The sequence below is a fragment of the Ranitomeya variabilis genome, chromosome 2 (assembly GCF_051348905.1).
Source record: "Ranitomeya variabilis isolate aRanVar5 chromosome 2, aRanVar5.hap1, whole genome shotgun sequence".
Lineage (NCBI taxonomy): Eukaryota > Metazoa > Chordata > Amphibia > Anura > Dendrobatidae > Ranitomeya > Ranitomeya variabilis.
In genome coordinates, this window is record NC_135233.1 from 243,360,069 (window position 1) to 243,379,434 (window position 19,366).

Below are 19,366 nucleotides of genomic sequence, written 5' to 3' on the forward strand. Positions count from 1 at the left end.
CTATTCTGCTGGTGCAGTCACTGTGTACATACATTACATTACTTATCCTGTACTGATCCTGAGTTACATCCTGTATTATACCCCAGAGCTACACTCACTATTCTGCTGGTGCAGTCAATGTGTACAAACATTACATTACTGATCCTGAGTTACCTCTTGTATTATACTCCAGACCTGCACTCACTATTCTGCTGGTGCAGTCACTGTGTACATACATTACATTACTGATCCTGAGTTACATCCTGTATTATACTCCAGAGCTGCACTCACTATTCTGCTGGTGCAGTCACTGTGTACATACATTACATTACTGATCCTGAGTTACATCCTGTATTATACTCCAGAGCTGCACTCACTATTCTGCTGGTGCAGTCACTGTGTATGTACATTACATTACTGATCCTGAGTTACCTCTTATATTATACTCCAGAGCTGCGCTAGATATTTATTCCATCAGTTTGCATTACTTTGCCATTTTTGGCAAACCTCTTGCCGAGGTTTTCGGGGAATCCTGTCCAGCAGGCTGATAATGGCATCTCCTTGATGAGGGGGGGGGGCTGTTACAGTGCATTTTTTGTACTTTTCTCCTTCCACTGAAGTGTCAGTCACCTCACAGGGTGCAATTTTCTAATCTGGAAATGCCTTAGGAACCGTCTCGTCATTATATGGGACTTTTCTCTCCCCTCCCCAATCTTTTCATCATTTCTTCAGGCATTTCTGCTGGTATGGCAAACATATTTGACAGGACTCACAATTCTGCCATCTTCCATTCTGCGTGTATAATTACCAAAGTAATTACGATTCAGTGTCAACTGGAAGAGAACGGGCTCCGTCTGCAGCTTCTGTCAGTTTTTTTCCTGTTGCAAAGCCTAATTTTGTATCACATTTGGAGGTTTTATAGAGAAGCTGCAATGATCACATTCAGCGACGAAAATGAATCTTCATTTCCAAGACACTAAAAAAATGCAAACCCCTATCATAAGAGCAGGCAGGGAGATTATCCCCCCGCCTCTTCCCATGTTATTTAAGTGTGCAGTTGCTAGAAATTAAAGCAAATCCAGTCTCAGGACGATATAATTGAAAATCGAGTTCTGACTTTCCTGGCAGCAGATTGACATTGAGCTCTCAGACTGGCATTTCCTCCATCTCTTAGTGATTTCTGTGGGAAATCCGCAGCTGTTTGTAAATGGTCACTTCTCAAAGAGAACTCTGCACCGATTCCACATGAAATTCCCGTTGTGTTAGCCCTGGGGTCTCAAAAGCGTGGCCCGCAGGCACCCGGGCTCCCCATGATGATCGCAGCCCAGTCCTGGAGCCACCGATGCCAGCGCTTCGTTTCAGATGAATGTGTGTCCTTGGATGCAAATTCAATTGAAATGTATTGCGGCACAGAGACCATATTTCTGCACCGCAATACCAATACCGGCTACCGGCCAATCAGAGGCCGGCAGCTGACGTTAGCGTGTCGACGTGGGCAGCCTATGACCTCACTGCCATGTGCTGCCCTGGTTGTGCAGGAGGAAAAGGTTGCTGTTTGCCAAGGGAGCGAGGTCAGATGAGAAGGATTTTTATGTGTATATGAAGAGTGCCAACATTGGGGATATTTGCTACAACAAGGTGACCAGCATAGGGACATTGCTACAGCAAGGTGGCAAGGATGGGGACATTGCTACATGAAGGTAACCAAGATGGGGACATTGTTACAACAAGTGGACCAGGATGGGGCATTACTACAACAAGGTGACCAAGATGGGGACATTGCTACAAGGTGACCAGGATGGGGACATTGCTAAAAGGTGACCAGAATTGGAACATTGTTACAACAAGGTGACCAGGATGGGGACATTTGCTACAACAAGGTGACCAGGATGGGGACATTACTACAACAAGGTGACCAGGATGAGGACATTTTCTACAACAAGGTGACCAGGATGGGGACATTTGCTACAACAAGGTGACCAGGATGGGGACATTACTTCAACAAGGTGACTAGGATGGGGACATTTTCTACAACAAGGTGACCAGGGTGAGGACATTACTTCAACAAGATGAACCGGATGGGGACATTTGCTACAACAATGTGACCAGGATGGGGACATTACTTCAACAAGGTGACCAGGATGGGGACATTTTCTACAACAAGGTGACCAGGATGGGGACATTACTTCAACAAGGTGACCAGGATGGGGACATTTTCTACAACAAGGTGACCAGGATGGGGACATTACTACAACAATGTGACCAGGATGGGGACATTAGTACAACAATGTGACCAGGATGTAGATATTGCTACAACAATGTAAACAGGATGGGGACATTGCTGCAACAACGTGACCAGGATGGGGACCTTGCTACAGGCATAGGTGGCATTATGAGGATAACCCCCCACATACACAAATTCCTGCTTGTTATTTCCTTGGAAATGCTGTACAGTTTGATAGCCAACTTGTGGATATCTACAGTAGCTTCTCGTATAAACACATGTAACTGTAGAATCAACCTGGAGAGAAGGTTTCATGGGTACAAACTGAGTCAAAGCCTGGAATTTACGTGAAATCGAATAGAAGTTGGGATTCGGGGGTTTTAACATGTCATTTCAGGCACGGTATCTTATGTTGTAGTTTAAAGTATAACAAACGATATTTGGTGATCCATCTGGTGGTCACCTCAATCTATGGCCATATCTAGTAGAACTTACCATGACTATGTGGTGTTTGGAGAAGTCCTCCGGCAACTCAGTGACGTAACACCAGTAAGTCGTCTCCTTATCTGGGATAACCACATTGGGCGCCCGGACATCCATAGTGACTAAATCCTTCGGAAGATGGGGCATGTGGATCTCTGGCTTCAAGAGTTGCACCCTCTGGAGTCCTCGGTGGAGTAAGGAGATATTGATAGCAGAAAGGGATTGGAATGGCTTCTCCAGCAAGGCATAGACTAGGTGGACTGTCCCATCCTGGAGAGGAAAATGAATGAATGGTAAAATATGAACGTCCAATGAGTTTTCCATCTAGAGCACCAATCACTGACACTTTGTCCCATCATGGGCAAGGCATACCCTCTGCTCTGCCAATTTTGTAATGTATAGAGCATACATAGAAGACATGGGGTGCCATAGTAAAAATCCAATTGTGTTGCTGGGTTTTTCCATCCAAGATAGAAGAATCTGGTCCTCTCTCCTCCACACCCTTTATGCCAATTTGCCACTCTCCTGATTGCTAACAATGTGGCTCCTTTGTACCATATTTGCCAGATGGCTCTTGGAAAAAGGAGAGACCTACTGTAGATGTTGGAAAATCTCATAAATTCTGCAAAAATTTCTCAATATTCCGGCCAAGAGGACTTTGCAGATGGTTTCTTGTGCAAAATGTCAGTTTCAAACACCCATTTTGGGTGTGAAAATAGATTGTGCAAGGGCATGACCCTGAAGGGGAAGCAGTTAAAAATTACTCATGTCCTCCCCTGATGAGCATGGCCAAAAGTTGGAAAATACAGCTTATAGAGAACATATCTACCCACAAATAGAAAAGGGGATAGGACCAACCAAAAGTGGGTGCCCTATCTTTAATGGCCCTATAGCAGCCCCAGTATCTACCTCTATGACATATATTCTGTTGCATCGGGAGTAACAAAGAAGATACATAGCACCTCTATGAAGTAGTCATGGGGATCGCAGGTAGTGAACGGTCTCCTGAACACAAGATAGAGCCCCTCAGGAGTCTGTTGTGCGGACAGCAGCTGATAGTCTTGGTGTGAATCAATATGAAGATGTCCGTCTTCATCGCTCCAGGCATCCTGAAAATGTAAAAGGACAAAGATGTAGCAGGGCTGATAGTGACAGATGCAAAATAGCCGAGTTTGTCATTAGGCATTGACCGCGATCCTCCTCCAATCACAAAAAGTGGACTCTCAAAGTCATCTGTCTGGATGAAGCAGTTGGAGCATTGTCCACTGATCCATTCTGTGGTTATAGGAGTTGTGGTTATTCATGGATTGAGCCCCAATCATAATAAGTCTTTCAACTGTGTGAGCAGCACATTGTTACAACAGCCCATGTTAATATTCACATTCACTGACAGCAAGCAAGTTAATAATTGAAATACAAAGTATATTTAGAGCAGAGCACTGCACCAATCCAGCAAAAGATAAAAAAACTAGACTTTCTATATGGTTTCAATCAACGGAGCGGCAACAGATCAATTTACCTTGGCTTTAGGGGAGAACTAGACCCTCAAAGTCATGACTACTTATATTATGTCTTGAAGAAAAGAGAAAAGAAGCTTACCCCGAAATAAGAGCTGAATCCATCACTCCACAGGATGGCCAGATCTGCACCTTCAAACTCTCCTCTGTCCGACATGCCGAAAATCATCCCAAATTTTAGGTTCTTGATGAGGATCTGGAAGTTCACCACTTTTTCAGCATAGCTAATGTTCCAGAAGAGCTGGAGAGACCCCTCGGGATCCAGGGGGATGGTATATGGGAATGAGCTGGACACTTGGGTTGTGTCATGTAGAGTCACAAGAGACAGTACCAAAACGAAACCAATCATGGTGAAGTAGATGGGGACAACGGTGGTGATCTTTAGGTGGGAGAAGGAGCATGGTCTCCCCTGAGCCATCTCTGCATATGATCAGGAGACAGTTGCTGGGTTGGTGACTTTTATACCTCTGCTCGCCTCAGCAGGTTGGGTCAGCAAAGGTCTGTAATCACATTTAGTTGCTTACAAATCTCATTGAGCTCAGTGCCCTCAGGTCATGTTGTCTTCATTGGCTGCCACACACTAATGGGCCCTAATTGGAGTTGTCCATGCAGCTTTTAACTGACTTTCAATACCTGCTACGTCTCTGAATGACAACGGCTGCCAGGTTCAATGTCCATCCAGGGTACATCAGCCTTTGCCCCTTTAAATAAAGTTACCACTAAAAAGCCCTTTTCTGTCCACTTTGGATAATCCTTTTTTGTTACAAGAGTCTTTGCAGAGTGTCCTGCTAATCACTGGTGATCAGCTGCAATCTATGGTGGAACCTGGCAGTAACTGTTTGTCCTAAAAGAAAAACCAGCACATTTTTAGGGGAAAAAGCAACACATTGATTGATTCTTCATATCTAACCATAATGTAGCATGTTTGGACTCACCAATAGGAAGTAGATATTTAGTCAATTTCCACACTCCAATCTTAGCCGTAGCTCCATAAACAATTGGTGGTAGCTTCCATCATCAATCCCATCTCCAAGATTGAGGATCAAGCACTTGTTATCTTCTCCACCTTCTTCTCTACAAGGTTTTGGATACAGTAGATTTCTTCATCCAATGAAGGATGGGGCTTCACCTGTCAGTGGTGGCACACACTGTTACGCTGGCCACTCGCACGCCTTCTAAGAGACGCCCTACTCACCGTGTGTTTCGCTCTGCTCCACCAAGTACCTGACCATTGCTCTGAGTTGACTTGTGCTGGTTGTGAGTCTTAGGGGGCCTAACTCTGCAGGAATTTTAATCCACTCTGTGCTGCAAAGATTTGCTTCCCCAGCCTATCACCTGCAATCAGGTGATATATCAGGTGACTCCACCCACCATTCCTCACCCGAACATTAGTTCCTAGCCTACTTGTACCTGATTCATGTGTGCCTTTGTATTCTGTCTCCCATTATCAACCAGGCCTGTTTACCCGCTTTGTTTGACATCTACATTCCTGACTTCAGCTTTGAATAGTGAACCCATGTTGCCTGCCCTGACCTCGGACCATCTAACTACTCTTCTGTCTCGCCCTGCTGTACCTTGGACTGGCATCTCTGACCCTCTGGCTAGCTGCTGCAGTCCAAGGGAATGCCCTGGAGTGGTACCTAGTGTTTACTGGCAGTCCCACCTGTCCTCACCATCAGAGGCCCTAGTGAAGACCTGGTAGACACTTAGTTACGTCCCTTCAGTGTAAGCCCGGCCTGTGGCGCAGTGCGTCCACATCCACCAGAGTTTCATAAACCTCTAGAAATGGAGGCCCAAGAACCTAGTTCTCCTATTCACTTTTCCACTTTCTTCTCTACATATTTTTCTTTTATACAGAAGACTACACCCAAACTAGAACAGGACTTCATCTGCTTATGTCAGCACACACCTCTGGAAAGGGAGGACCAATCACTTTTTCTCCTTTCCATGGTCTCTTGTTTATTGTGATGTAAATATAAGATTTCAACACCCAATCCAGGATAGGGCTCCATCTACCAGTTGTGGCACATACCTCTAGAAATGGAAGACCAAGCACTTGCTCTCCTATCCAGTCTCTTCTTTAGACAGTGTTGGAAATATAAGGTTTCTCCACCCAATCCGGAATGGTGGTTCATCTGCCAGTGGTTGCACACATTGCTAGAATCAGAGGACTGAGCACTTGCTTTCCTATCCACCCTCTCCAAATTTTAAGACATCTTTAAGCCAAATCTCTTATGATTAGTACCTATCACTGACCCATTCCCCAAAATTGAGGACCAATCAATTTGTCTTCTTTCTACCTACATGGAGTGGAACCTCCAATCTTAAATGAGATTCTATGTGATGGCATGATAATTTACATCCTCAAAATGGAGAACCAAGCACTTGTTCTCCTTTTCACCTTCTTCTTGACATGGTGTAGAACTGAAGGGTGCAGCCAAGCGGGCTACTGGGAAAAATGCTCTGGGTGCTGGAGGCCAGGGGGTTCCAGCAATGTATTTAAATACAGGGCAAAACATGTAACCATTGAGGTGTAGAATGGCAGAACATTGGCTCCAGTAGGACCTGTAGCACTGGAAGAACCTTAATCTCAAAAGAATGCAGGCAGGGGGTGGCCACTGGTCAGCTGTTTCTATGTGTATGCCTAGCTTTATCGCATACACAGACAATACTCGTGCAATAGATTCTATAGAAAATCCTTTAACGGCCCACTAGACACAGACAATAAAAGTAAAGCTCGGTAAATGCTTGCTCCGTGTTTCTTGCATTCTCCTGGCATCACAGTGATATTTACATAGTACTCATCCAGTTTTCTTCAGCTGCCTCGCAGATTGGATTGAGGACAATCAAGGCTTTAGCACATTTTCAGAAGCTATGAAGGCTGCAGATAATCTTGTTTTTGTAAATCATAGCAAGTGTTTACAAGAAATGATGGTCTCCGATTGCGACCATCACATGTAGGCCATGTTAGGGGGTTGTACAGGCTCATCTATTGCATATTTGCATTTACATACGTAGCTATTGATAGTGGTGTATATTGAGGAATGATCCAGGTGTAAACTGTAGAATGGGCACAGAAACCTACAGATTAATGTGCAAACTCTGTAACTAGTCCTGGATACAGAGAATTAGGTAGGTAACATGGAAGCCAAAAAAGTCACCAGGAACATTCATTAGTGGAGAGGACAAGTCAAGACACAAGAGCCCATGGAGTGCCAAGTTATGGTTAAGGTACAGGACTTGTGGCACCTCAACTAGATACCATCCACACTGTTCACTCTGACTTGATTGAGTCATCCGGTAGTGGTGGCCTGTAAATACTTTTAGGCTAACTTGTCTTCATCTGTGGTTGAGCCTGCAGTTAAGTGGTGGTGGTTCATCACACTTTGGTTAAGCCTATTGTGGTTTGTGTGATCACAATGGGGACAAACGGGACCTCAGGACAAAGACTGTGTTTTCTATTCTGCCTGTCGGAATGACTCATCCATGACCTAATGTTCTAGGCGTGAAAGATTCTACAAAGACTTCCAATGGCGGTCAACATCCCGTAACATCTGGTAGACTTAATGCGCCATTAAGCATTGGTAGGTGAGTGGCGCAGTTGGCACTTCCAAAGCAAAATACCCGCCAACGTTCGGTGGCCAATATTTGCTGACTCAAAGTCATGGACACCACTCACCTACTGAAACAGAAGTAACTGATGCCATCATAAATGAACAGTTCTCTCTACACGGCACCATGGTCCTGTATTTTAGGACCACGAAATAATCAGTTTGACGGCAACATTTTTTTTTTAACTGATACAAATTCTACATTTCTAAACGTCAATGTATATATATATCACAGGACGAGATGCCCTTTAAGTCTCATATTCCGGGACTATTACATTAATCTGGCATGTCATTGCAGGAGACAGTGGCGCATCCTCTCTCTGGTTATACATAGGGGAATGGCCCCTGGCTAATTCTAGGACCCGTCTCATCCATGGTCCAGGGAGCGTTTACTACCAGTTTACCGGGAAGTGATCCACTTGAAGCCTCATTGATCTGGGCGCTGTCTCTTCAGCTGCAATCAAATGCTGCGCTCTCCTGCCTATCAGATAATTGGATTATACCCAGGAGAACGGCACCTGCTCCTCGGAGACTGGATGAGTGCTGTGAACAGACCCCGTCGCCCCAGGGTAGATGACATTCTCACTTTGCCCATATCTGATTCTTTAAGGGGCTTTATTGAATCACGGACGCTGTGACGCAACACCAAAAATGAAGCCTCGGGGAGGACAAGGTGTGCATGAGACGACTGAGCAGACGCACGTAGTCATCTTAAAAGGAAAAAAACAATCACTTCCCAATTTATTCATGGGTAAATGGAATTACTTGGTTAAAAAGGAAGGGATACAAGGTTTCCTGTAAGTGAGCAATAGTTACAAACACTAGACACCATAAATGTAGAAATTGATTTAGTTCCGGAAACAGCGCCACCTTTGTGCACAGGCAGTGTCTGGTATTGCAGCATTGAAGAGAATGAGGATGAACCGCAACACAAAATTTCTGGAAATATTTTCAAATAACCCCTTTTATATAATTATATAGATGTCATATGTGAACTCATAGCCATCATTAAAGGGGTGGCAACAGTTGCTATTACAGCCGGGTCCTTATAGATTACGGCAAGATGGGATCTTGGCTATAGAGAAATGGATTATTAATAGAGAAACAGATGATTATGTTGAGCCCTCTGAATTACTCAATGATATCAGAGGAAATAAGGATCGGGCATGTTTAATTTAATCTGCTCAATAATTTTATTTTCAAGGGAGATCAGCGGCTATTCAAATTGCTCTTTCATTTAAAGGGTGCAATTCAAGTAATGGCTATATATGCAATCCCTCAATTGGGTTGTCCACTTAAAAAATCCTTTATTAAAAAATAAGCTGATCACGGGGTTTACCGTTCCAGCGATCAGCTGAAGGACCTTTGTAGCAAGTGTTCAATTTCCCTGCAGCGCCACCATAGGAGGAAAGCAGTATTACAATGTCAGTATAATTCATGGACGTGCCAAATCCTCCAGGATGAGAAACACTTATTGAAGCCATAGCCTCCTGAATGGAGAACCCCCCATAGTTAGATTTCTAGGATTGCTCATCAATATTTAACTCTATACATACATGCAGGAGCTCTCTTGCCTTTACGAGCAGGCAGCCTATTTACCGTGACCTTCCTAATTTTATTTCTGCGGCCTCAGTAGAGTTAAAAAATGAGAATATTTGCAAGTCAAGCAAAATAAAATGATCCGTCCAGTCCCGTGGAGACAGATAATGGTGTGTGTTGTTTTGCCCTATTAATTCAGATAGTTGTAGCCTCCCAGCCAATCCGAGCTGCGGCAGGAGGACTGTAAAGGACAGGATGGAGACGGCGGTGGAGGGGCGGCATCGACCTCCAGAAAACGACACAGGTCCCACTCCTGTTCCTGCAGATTATGCATGAAATTGTGGTTCTTGGCAGTTAGTGTATGCAAAACTCATGCAAAAAAAAATAAAAATAAAAAGCAAAAAAAAAAAAAAAAAACAGCTTTGCTCTCCATGTTTGGCAGCTCAGCTTGTGCCTGGACGGCTGTGTGCACGGAGCCAGAAACTCACAGTGCGCATTGCTAATGGGAAACTGGAAATAAATCTTTGGTATGAAAAAAGTCGCACTGATAGGCAATGACATTTCCTCAATTAATGATGATGGCAGACGCACTGACTAATGACAAACCAGAGCAGTTGGGATTTAAAGGGCAGCTCCCGTCACTGCTGAAATCATCATCAAATATATGATAATCATCCTTAGTCTATAATGTAATAGGCTTCATAACAGAGCGTTTGCTTAATATCCTAATTTTTATTATTAAATTCGCTCCCATCCCGTGGGTCTGAAATTTCTCATTCAAATAACATTGGGCGTAGTTTATCTCTGTGCTCAGTGTCGCCCTCTGCTGGCAAGAGAAGTGGGCAAAATAATGGTCAAGAAAACTGAGAAATAACTACATTCAGGTGCCCTAATTGTCCAGGTAAGGTTGAGCAAGTCCGGGTAAGGTTGAGCAAACAGTGACTGTGAAGGGAGAAAAGCACAATAGGGTAAAACCCAAATATAGGGGACAGTATAAACAATAGGTTTGCTCACCTTGGGTGGTTGTGTGCAGACACAACCGGTTTAGATAGATGGCTGCCGTTGCCCCGTGGTTGGGGAAAAATCCACTAGATGGAAAGGACAAAAACAGGATAAGTCTGGCAACTTTACTATGTTTAAAAAAAAAAAAGCACAAAACAACCTACACTTGACAAAGATGGCTGTCATGGGGTTACAGCGACAGTGTAGAGCTGGAAGACTGCAGCGTCTGATTGCTCCTACTCCTGCGCTGAGAAGCACTTGACCTTCTTTTTAAATGATGTTGATTTCTTTTGGCAGAACAGAGGTTAATTGGCCATGTTGCAAGATCTTGGAGTCTGAGATCTCAGCTGAGCTCGGTTAGCCACTCCTACTCCTATATAATTTGGGCCCTGACACATTGTCAGAGCTAGCCTATGCTGCATGGCTGGGAGGAGAGGAGGTGTTTTTGGTGCTTATGAGAAGTAGTTTTGGAGGAGTTATCTGTGTCTGCTGCGTGGGTTTGTAAGTGTGATAATTCCCTACCCTCCTCTTTTTTTGTTTTTTTTCCCCATCCTCCACTCCCCGATGCATTCCTGTTATATGTGAGTGAATATTTATATGACTGGTATTTTCAGTTACCCCTTGTTCGTGTTGCCTTGTCTCGTTGGTGTACTTTGGTGCATGGCAGCTCCCCTCTTCCCTGGGCGGGGGAAGGGAACAGAGGGAGGGCTGATTCGGGAGATAAGACAAGGGTGGTAGCCCTGGCATCTTCTTCTTCACAAGTATCCCAGGCAATAGGGGGGGCTAGGGCGCCCCCTAGCGTTAGGGACAGGGAAGGAGCCCCTGATCCCGGGTCACCCGACAGCTGAGTCGTGACAATGGCAGTACGGCACTGAAACGCGTAGTGGACAAGACAGAGCCTTCTAAGAATATTGCAGCAGTAGACTTCTTTCCAGCAGCGCAGACAATTTTTAAACTTGTTTTCATCCTGTTTTGGTAGAGAAAATGTATAGGCACAGTAGGCAGCGGTCTAGGGCACGAGAGTAAAGTGAATAGTTCCCCGCAGAGGGAGACAATGCCGGCACCTATGTGTTAGGGATGGAGCCAGGACTCAGTGCACCCATCAGAATACTTGCCAACCTTTTGGAAATGGCCTCTGAATTTTTGTGTCCACGTCCCTTTTTCAGACCACACCACACCCGTCTCCTATATTCAATATTTCCCGCACCCTCTCCCAAATGTGGATGGATCGCCCCCATGGGGCTGTGGGGTACTCGGTACCGGGTCCTGCGGTTCACAGGGGGATGTCACGGTGGCTGACCCGGTCCGTGGCCCTGGGACGTCCGTGTAAAATGGAAAGGTCTTTAAAGGGATAAAGTTTGTGTTCGTGACGCCACCTGTGGTATTCGGTCAGGGTGACCGACGCTGCTTTAAGGGGTCCGCTGGGGTGATGTTATGGCAGCTAGATGGTATACCTTCCCACAGGTAAAGTATATCCCCAGGGCTTCCCAGTATGTAGATGGTAGAATGGTGAGAGGTGCAGTGAAGAACAAGGACCCAAGGTTGCAGTCTCTTTACCTTTACTGAAGACTTCAGCATCTACAGTCCAGGGCACCACATCACAGGGCAGGCAGAGTCCGGCCGGTTTAGAGGCAAGTCCAGAGTCCCCTTGTCCAGGTGGAAATCAGTAGCCTTCCCTTGCGCTGCAGTGTTGCAGTTCCTTACTGCCTAAGGCTTCACAAAAGGTCCTCACAGATGTAATGTCTCTCTCTCTGTCCCCCGTATAGGATAGGACAAACCCGTATGACTGGTGGCTTGAGGCTGTTTATAGGGACTCTAGCACACCCCGGCCTCCAAAGGTTGCCACCGTGCCTCCTGGGTGTAGGGGCGGACAGGTAACTTGCAATTAGCTGTCCTGTCGGTCTCTTGAGCAAAGCATAAAGGTCCTTACTCCCTCGGTGTTCCGGCTACCGGGCCTCTGCGCCTCAGAAGGAGGCAGCCTGTGCAGGGCTGGTCCCCTTCTGGTATCCACTCCTTTGCTACGACTTCCTTCACGCTCGCTGCAATACAGTTCTGCCTTCGATGTCTCTTCCTAGGAGCTGCAGCTCTGAGGGCATGCACAGCTCCGTGTCTTTTCTCCTTCGTTCACTGACAGGATCCCACCCCTGTCAGGGACCAACTAACTGAGCTGAGCTCAGCCAGCAACTAACTAACTTTCCCTACAGGCGATTAGTTTTATCTATGTGGGGAGTGACCTAATGAATAGGAGCAAGAGCTCCCCCTGGTGGCCTAGAGTGTGCAATGTGTTGCATGTTTGTGATACCTGGATGCAGTTATCCTTCTTTGCCTCCAAACGTAGCATCACTCTCCCCGAGAGAAAAGCAATACCACTGCGATGACCAGGACCCTGGGGCGCCTAATGTGATTCTGCATTAGGGCTTTTGTCACCACCTACTGGGTTTCTGTCTCATTGTACATGAAGTCTGATCTGTGAGCACTGTGGTATAGAGCTGAGCTGATTGATATATTAGTTTGTGGGAAAAGATGCAGTTGGGCTGGTAATTAATTTGAATCCTTTTTCTTTCTATGCTTAGGAGTCCAGTAGGCGGTCTTTCCTCCATTACTGAGTAGGACCACCCACTGGACTCTGAAAAAAAGATCAGGGAGTCAAACAAATAAATTACAAGTTCTACTGAATCTTTTTCCATAAACCGATAAATCAATCTGCTCAGCTCCTTCTGCTCTATACCACGATGCTCACAAATCGGACTTAATGTGTAACATATCGGGTGCCCTTTATGTGGTCCAATCCGCAAGGACTAATCCTTCAATCTCCAGGAGTCCCATAGCACCCCCATATACACCTTTGATCAAGTCCTGGTCATAAAAGAAAACAGGAGGGTACCTGGCTACATGCTGAAAGTGGAACCCCCCTTTAAGAATTCTTATAAGTGCAGTTCTGATGTATTGAGGAATTATGGCGCGGCTTTGTATTCCACAATTCAAGGTATGGAACGTTCTGATACATTGTTATGGAGAAAAATAAGGTCAGTCACCTCTAATCCAGCCGAGAAGATTGTTGGAAACACATATGGAAAGAGAGCAGCATTTCGCTGGAGCTGTGCAGATTGATACGAGCAGATGATGGTCCCTGGGGGAATCTAGAGCGGAGCAGGAGATGGGTATTGAGCCATTTTACCGTCCTCTCCTCCGCACACCTGTCCTGTGCTCTCCAGAGGAAGAGTCATTACTGTCGCTGTCGCCTTATTGCTGCGAGGAGAAAATAGCATCCACGTCTAATTTACAATATTATTAGTGCACCGTGTGCGGCATCATCACGCACAGACGCCAGACAATCAGGGGAACAAGGACGAGACGGAAAAGGAGCAGAGATCAAGTGTTTGTATGAGAAAATATGTGACACGTACATACAGGTGGTGCAGAGCGAAAATTGTCATTCAAAGGGATTGTCCCACCAATCCTCATAGGGCGCCAACGACATGAAAGGATATTAATGAAAGAAAGGTGATGGTCCCAAACCTGTGGCGAAACCCAACCCCCCCCCCCCCCCCCCACGAGCCCTGACAAGCTTTGTTGCTGCCATTCATATATTTACTTATATTTACTTAAAGGGGTTTCTACCTAAGATAAAGGGGTTTCTCCCTAAGGTATGCAATCTATGGTATTATAGAGCACAGGCTCCTCTGTCCTCCTCCAGACACCTATGTCCTCCTTCTCCAAACTCTTCCGTCTTCCTCCCTCCAGACTCCTCTGTCCCAACCAGACTACTGTATATTCCCTCCTCCAAAATTCTCTGTTCCTCTCTTTCAGACTCATTTGTCCTACTATTAGGGTATGTGCACATGTTGCAGAATTTGGCTGAGGACCCGCAGCAGTTTTCCCTGAGTTTACAGTGCAATGTAAGCCTATGGAAAACAAAATCCGCAGTGCACATGCTGCGGAAAAAAACGCACGGAAACGCAGCGGTTTACATTCCGCAGCATGTAAATCCTTTGTGCGGATTCCGCAGCGGTTTACACCTGTTCCATAATAGGAATCCGCAGGTGTAAAACCGCAGGTGGAATCCGCACAAAAATCGCAGTAATTCCGCAGGTAATCCGCAGTGCGGTTTACCTGCGGATTTACAAAAACAGGTGCGGAAAAATCTGCAGACATCCCACCTACGTGTGCACATACCCTTATACTCCTCTGTCCTCCACCTTCAAGATTTATTTGTCCTGCTCCAGACTCCTCTTTCCTCCTCCCTCCAGACTCCTCTTTCTTCCTCCCTGCAGACTCCGCTTTCCTTCTCCCTCCAGACTTATCTGTCCTCCTCCCTCCAGACTCCTCTTTCTTCCTCCCTCAAGACTCCTTTTTCTTCCTCCCTCAAGACTCCTCTTTCTTCCTCCCTCCAGACTCCTCTTTCCTTCTCCCTCCAGACTCCTCTTTCTTCCTCCCTCCAGACTCCTCTTTCCTCCTCCTTCCAGATGCCTCTGTCCTCCTCCAGGCTCCTCTATCTTCCCTCCTCCAGACTACTCTGTCTTCCTCCAGACTCCTCTGTCTTCTTCATTTTAGACCACTCTGTCCTTCTCCCTCCAGACTCCTCTTTCCTCCTCCCTCCAGATGCATCTGTCCTCCTCCAGACTCCTCTGTCTTCCCTCCTCCAGACTACTCTGTCTTCCTCCAGACTCCTCTGTCTTCTTCATTTTAGACTACTCTGTCCTTCTCCCTCTAGACTCCTCTGTCCTCCAGACTCCTCTACCAGAGTAAAAAAAAAGGCACAGCCATCATAAATGCGAGGTGCTAATCTTTCTGACCCCCACATTATCTGTCGGGTGAGAGTTAGGGGTCCCCACACAAATTACACTGTCCGGATCCTTCTGATATCGACGGGTTTTGCCAAAGTTAGTCCAATGTGTCTGCAGGCCGTTAATTACCGGCCAACTTCTAGAAAGAGCGCCACTCCTGTCCATGGGTTGTGACCAGTATTACAGCTCAGCTTCAAATGACTAAATCATAAAAGACGTGAACTATTAATTAGAGGACGTTTATAAAAGTCAGGTTGTGACTCCCACCCTGCGACGGTGCGTGGCACAACAGTAAATTATTGATATATCCCTCCTAATTGTCTGCTCCTGTAGCGTTTAATGGGTGATTTGACAGCTTTAATTATTGAGCTCACATAATTCATTTCATACGTATCCCCTGCATGTTCTGCTCATTACCAGCGCGGGTGTGAAATGTAAAATCATAGAAATACCTTAGGTCTCACTGAGAAGTAGACTTAAAGGAACAGTCCAGAATTACAATATAATCATGGTTCGGGGTGCATTGGGCTGCCAACACTAACATTAGGGGTGCAAAGAAATCACAGTCATGAGCTCCAGCCATAGATGCAAGGCATTCTGCGGACCCCCATCTAAAGGACTGATTTATGAGGAGTGCCTCTACATCTGCTATGGCACAGACAACTGCGGCATAACACACTGCCTCAACAGTCAGCGGTCCTCACACTGCGACACGGACCTCACAAAAACAACGTTGTACCAGAATGATTGCTGGCTATCTCCTGCCATTCTGTGCCACAGTGGGTCTCAGGGAGGCTACTCCATGCCCTAGCCAGCATCACCTATAGGGAATATCTGGAATTGCACCAGTCTCATCTCTAGGGCATGTTAGGCATTGCTCAAGTCCTCACCACTACCAGAGCTACCGCCTCACCAACACCGGTGCTGCTGCAACCCCCCAACCTACTGTCTCCTTCCCCAGTTTGTTTACTGTAAGTGATATCTGTATTTTGATGTAACCCCTTATCATGTACAGCACCATGGAATCAATAGTGCTATATAAATAATAATAATAATTTTATCCTCATGGGTAGAGATGGGAGGACCCCTGGATGTTCAAGTCCTGCGGGTTCGGACGAAAAAGTTTGGGTTCGGGTGTACCCGGACCCGAACCCAGACCTCATTCAATTGAATGGGGGGCCCGAACATCCAGTTTGCCACGCTGTCATGTGCACGACAGCAGCAAACAGAGCTTCTGGTTGGCGGTAAAATCATCACCGCCGTCAGACAGCAGCGGGTCCCACACTGTCAAAAAACAGGTGAGAGCGTAGCTGTGATCGAAGGTATAACGTTTACGCCCGGTTACTAGTGTCAGTTGATGGGACTTCCGTTCCCATCAGCCGACGCCTGCTGCCGCTAATAACAGTGCGAGCAGGAAGCGGCTGATGGGAGAATTCAACAGCCGGCGCTGTAAATAAATATATATTTTTTAAAACAACAGTGAGGGTTCCACTGTATTTTGGATAACCAGCCAGGCGAAACTCACAGCTGGGGGCTGCAACCCTCAGCTGTCAGGTTCAGCAAGGATAGAGGTGTCCCCACTCCGTCCAGGCTGAGAACCACTGCTGTGAGGGCAGCATCAGTGACTAGTGGTGATGTCATCGAGGTTACTGCCGGTCACTGAGGCTGCGTTCCCAGCCGAGCAAATGAACTAAGGTGACCTCGGTGAGATCTTAGCTAGCATAGTGAAAAAAGTCTGACGTTCACCGAGAGAATTTCACAGTTCAAATTCACCGCAGTGAAATTCTCCCGGTGAACTCGCCTCTGCACCATGAGACTTTTTCTGACTGTGCCAGCAGTGATCTCACTGTGGACACCGCAGTTTATTGGCCAGGCTAGGAACATAGCCTCAGTGACCAGTGGTAACCTCAATGACGTCACCACTGGTCACTGATGCTGCACTCGCAGCAGCTCATTCATCAGTGGTTCCCAGCCTGGATGGTCGCATCTTGGTACTGTCCAGGTTGAAAACTATTTATCCCCAAGACATGGATTACGGCGTGGGACAGAACAACAGACAGGTGAGGGATATTGTTGTTTTTTTATTTTTATTTTATTACAGGAGAACGAGGGCTTTGGTGGAATTAGGCATTAGGTAAATATAACTGTTTGTTATTTTTTTTTTTAAATGGAAAAGTGTGTTTTATTTCAAATAAAGTACTTTATTCTGGCTGTGTGTTTATTTGCCAAATAACTATAGGATTAGTAATGGAAAGGTGTCTTATAGACACCTCTCCATTACTAATATGTAGGCTTGATGTGACCAGACAATACAAAGGTGACATCAACTCCATAAATATGAACCCCACTTGCCACTGCTACAGAGCTAGTGGGAAGAGCCGGACAAAGTACCAAAATTGGTGCCTGAGAATACCAGCCACCAGCTGTCTGCAAGGCTGGTTGTCAAAAATACGGGCGATTTCACTGCATTTTTTAAAATTATTTAAATAATTAAAAAATACTGCGTGGGACCTTTCTATTCTTGATAACCAGCCTTGCTAAAGCTGACAGCTAAGGGTTGAGTTTCGCCTGTATGGTTATCAAAAATACAGGGGAAATACTCCCATCAGCCACTCCTGCTCTTGCTGTTATTAGCGGCAGGAGTCGGCTGATGGGAGCAGTAGTCCCATTAGCCGCAACCAGTGACCGAAGATGAAATTTTACCTCCGATTACAGCTGCGCGTTCGTGTGGGAATCGAGGCAATCTGACTGGCGGTGATGATTTTACTGGCAATCAGAAGCAGTGTTTGCCGCACTGTCATGCATATTACAGCGAGACAAACACCTGGTGTTCAGGAGCCAAACCCGAACAGTAACACAGACATCCCGGTGAAGTCCGTGTTCGGTGCCCATGCCTGAACAGTAGGTGTTCGGTACGGACGCCAAACTTTACTGTTTGGGTTTGCCCATCTCTTCTCCTGTCCTAGGTCTACATGTGCAGATGCCAGGACATTCTTGGGCCTAGGTCCCTCCTGTGAGGAAGATACCAGTTGGGTCCCAGTGAGAAGGAAAGAAGGTGGGTCTCAGGAAAGCTGATATGACGGATGGAAGGTCCCTGGTACCAACAGGAGCTGTTGAGGTGGGGGGCAGGTCAGGCAGAATGGAGTGAAGGACTGATGGTACACTGGACAAAGGGAACATCATCCGGAGGGGATTCTGTCACTCTGTGGGCCGCAACTGCACGTATCTGAATTCCTCAGTAAAATTTAACCTGTTGACCTAAGGTCTCCTGTCATGTGAACAGCTGAATCTGATCCCATGGATGGGGGGGAGTAACAAGGACTCATGAGCTACAAGAGAGTACAGAAAGAATCCCACCGCACATCACACTCATGTCAGTCTCCTGTTTAGAAGAGGGGTTTCAGGACAAAAATAACTCAGTTCTGGCGCATGGCAACTAGCAGCATGGACGTTAGGCTATGTGCCCACGTTAAGGAAAGTGTGCAGAATTTTCCTGAGCAAATCCGGTCTACTTTTCGTGTTTTTTTCTGGAGCTTCCCAATCAGAGGCGGATTATCAGAGGGTCAATATGGGCGGTAGCCCAGGGCCCAGTGGTGTGGGGGGGCCCTGGGCTACCGCACAGATTGACCCTCTGATAATCCGCCCGAGTGTGACTGTGAATGCCCGCCGGCATTTATGTGCCCCCGGACCCGGTGGGCAGAGAGAGGGGGCCCGCATCGGGCCCCTTCTCATCCGCTCACCGGGCCCCTTCCGGCACTGTGGCGGTTTCCTATTGACGTGCGGGCGCGCGCCCACACGTCAATAGTTAACAACAGCCGCCAGCCAATTGGAGGCTGGCAGCTGAAGTCGGCTGCAGCGCACACTTCGCCGGCGTCTGACGTCATTGTCAGTCGCCGGCGAGTGTGCACTGCTGGAGGGAGCTCGCCGCCTGGAGCGCTGGTCAGGTGAAGAGACACTGGGGGCAATGCTGGAGGACACACTGGGGCAATGCTGGAGACACTGGGGCAATGCTAGAGACACTGGGGCAGATTGCTGGACACACTGGGGGCAATGCTGGAGACACTGGGGCAGATTGCTGGAGACACTGGGGCAATGCTGGAGACACTGGGGCAGATTGCTGGAGACACTGGGGCAATGCTGGAGACACTGGGGCAGATTGCTGGACACAGGGGCAATGCTGGAGGACACACTGGGGCAGATTGCTGGAGACACTGGGGCAATGCT

General features: G+C 46.7%; 1 protein-coding gene across 2 annotated transcripts in view; it reads right to left on the reverse strand.

Annotated features, from left to right (window-relative positions):
* Positions 1 to 19,366, reverse strand: part of DBH (dopamine beta-hydroxylase) — an 85,095-nt gene that overhangs the window by 46,606 nt on the left and 19,123 nt on the right. For both annotated transcript variants that reach the window (XM_077284348.1, XM_077284347.1), the window contains exons 2-5: positions 10,368 to 10,441; positions 4,286 to 5,047; positions 3,649 to 3,795; positions 2,699 to 2,956 (exon numbers count right to left, since the gene is read on the reverse strand). In XM_077284348.1, coding sequence (XP_077140463.1) covers positions 2,699 to 2,956; positions 3,649 to 3,795; positions 4,286 to 4,621 — 741 coding nt within the window. In that variant the 5' untranslated portion in view covers positions 4,622 to 5,047; positions 10,368 to 10,441. The remainder of the gene's footprint in view (positions 1 to 2,698; positions 2,957 to 3,648; positions 3,796 to 4,285; positions 5,048 to 10,367; positions 10,442 to 19,366) is intronic.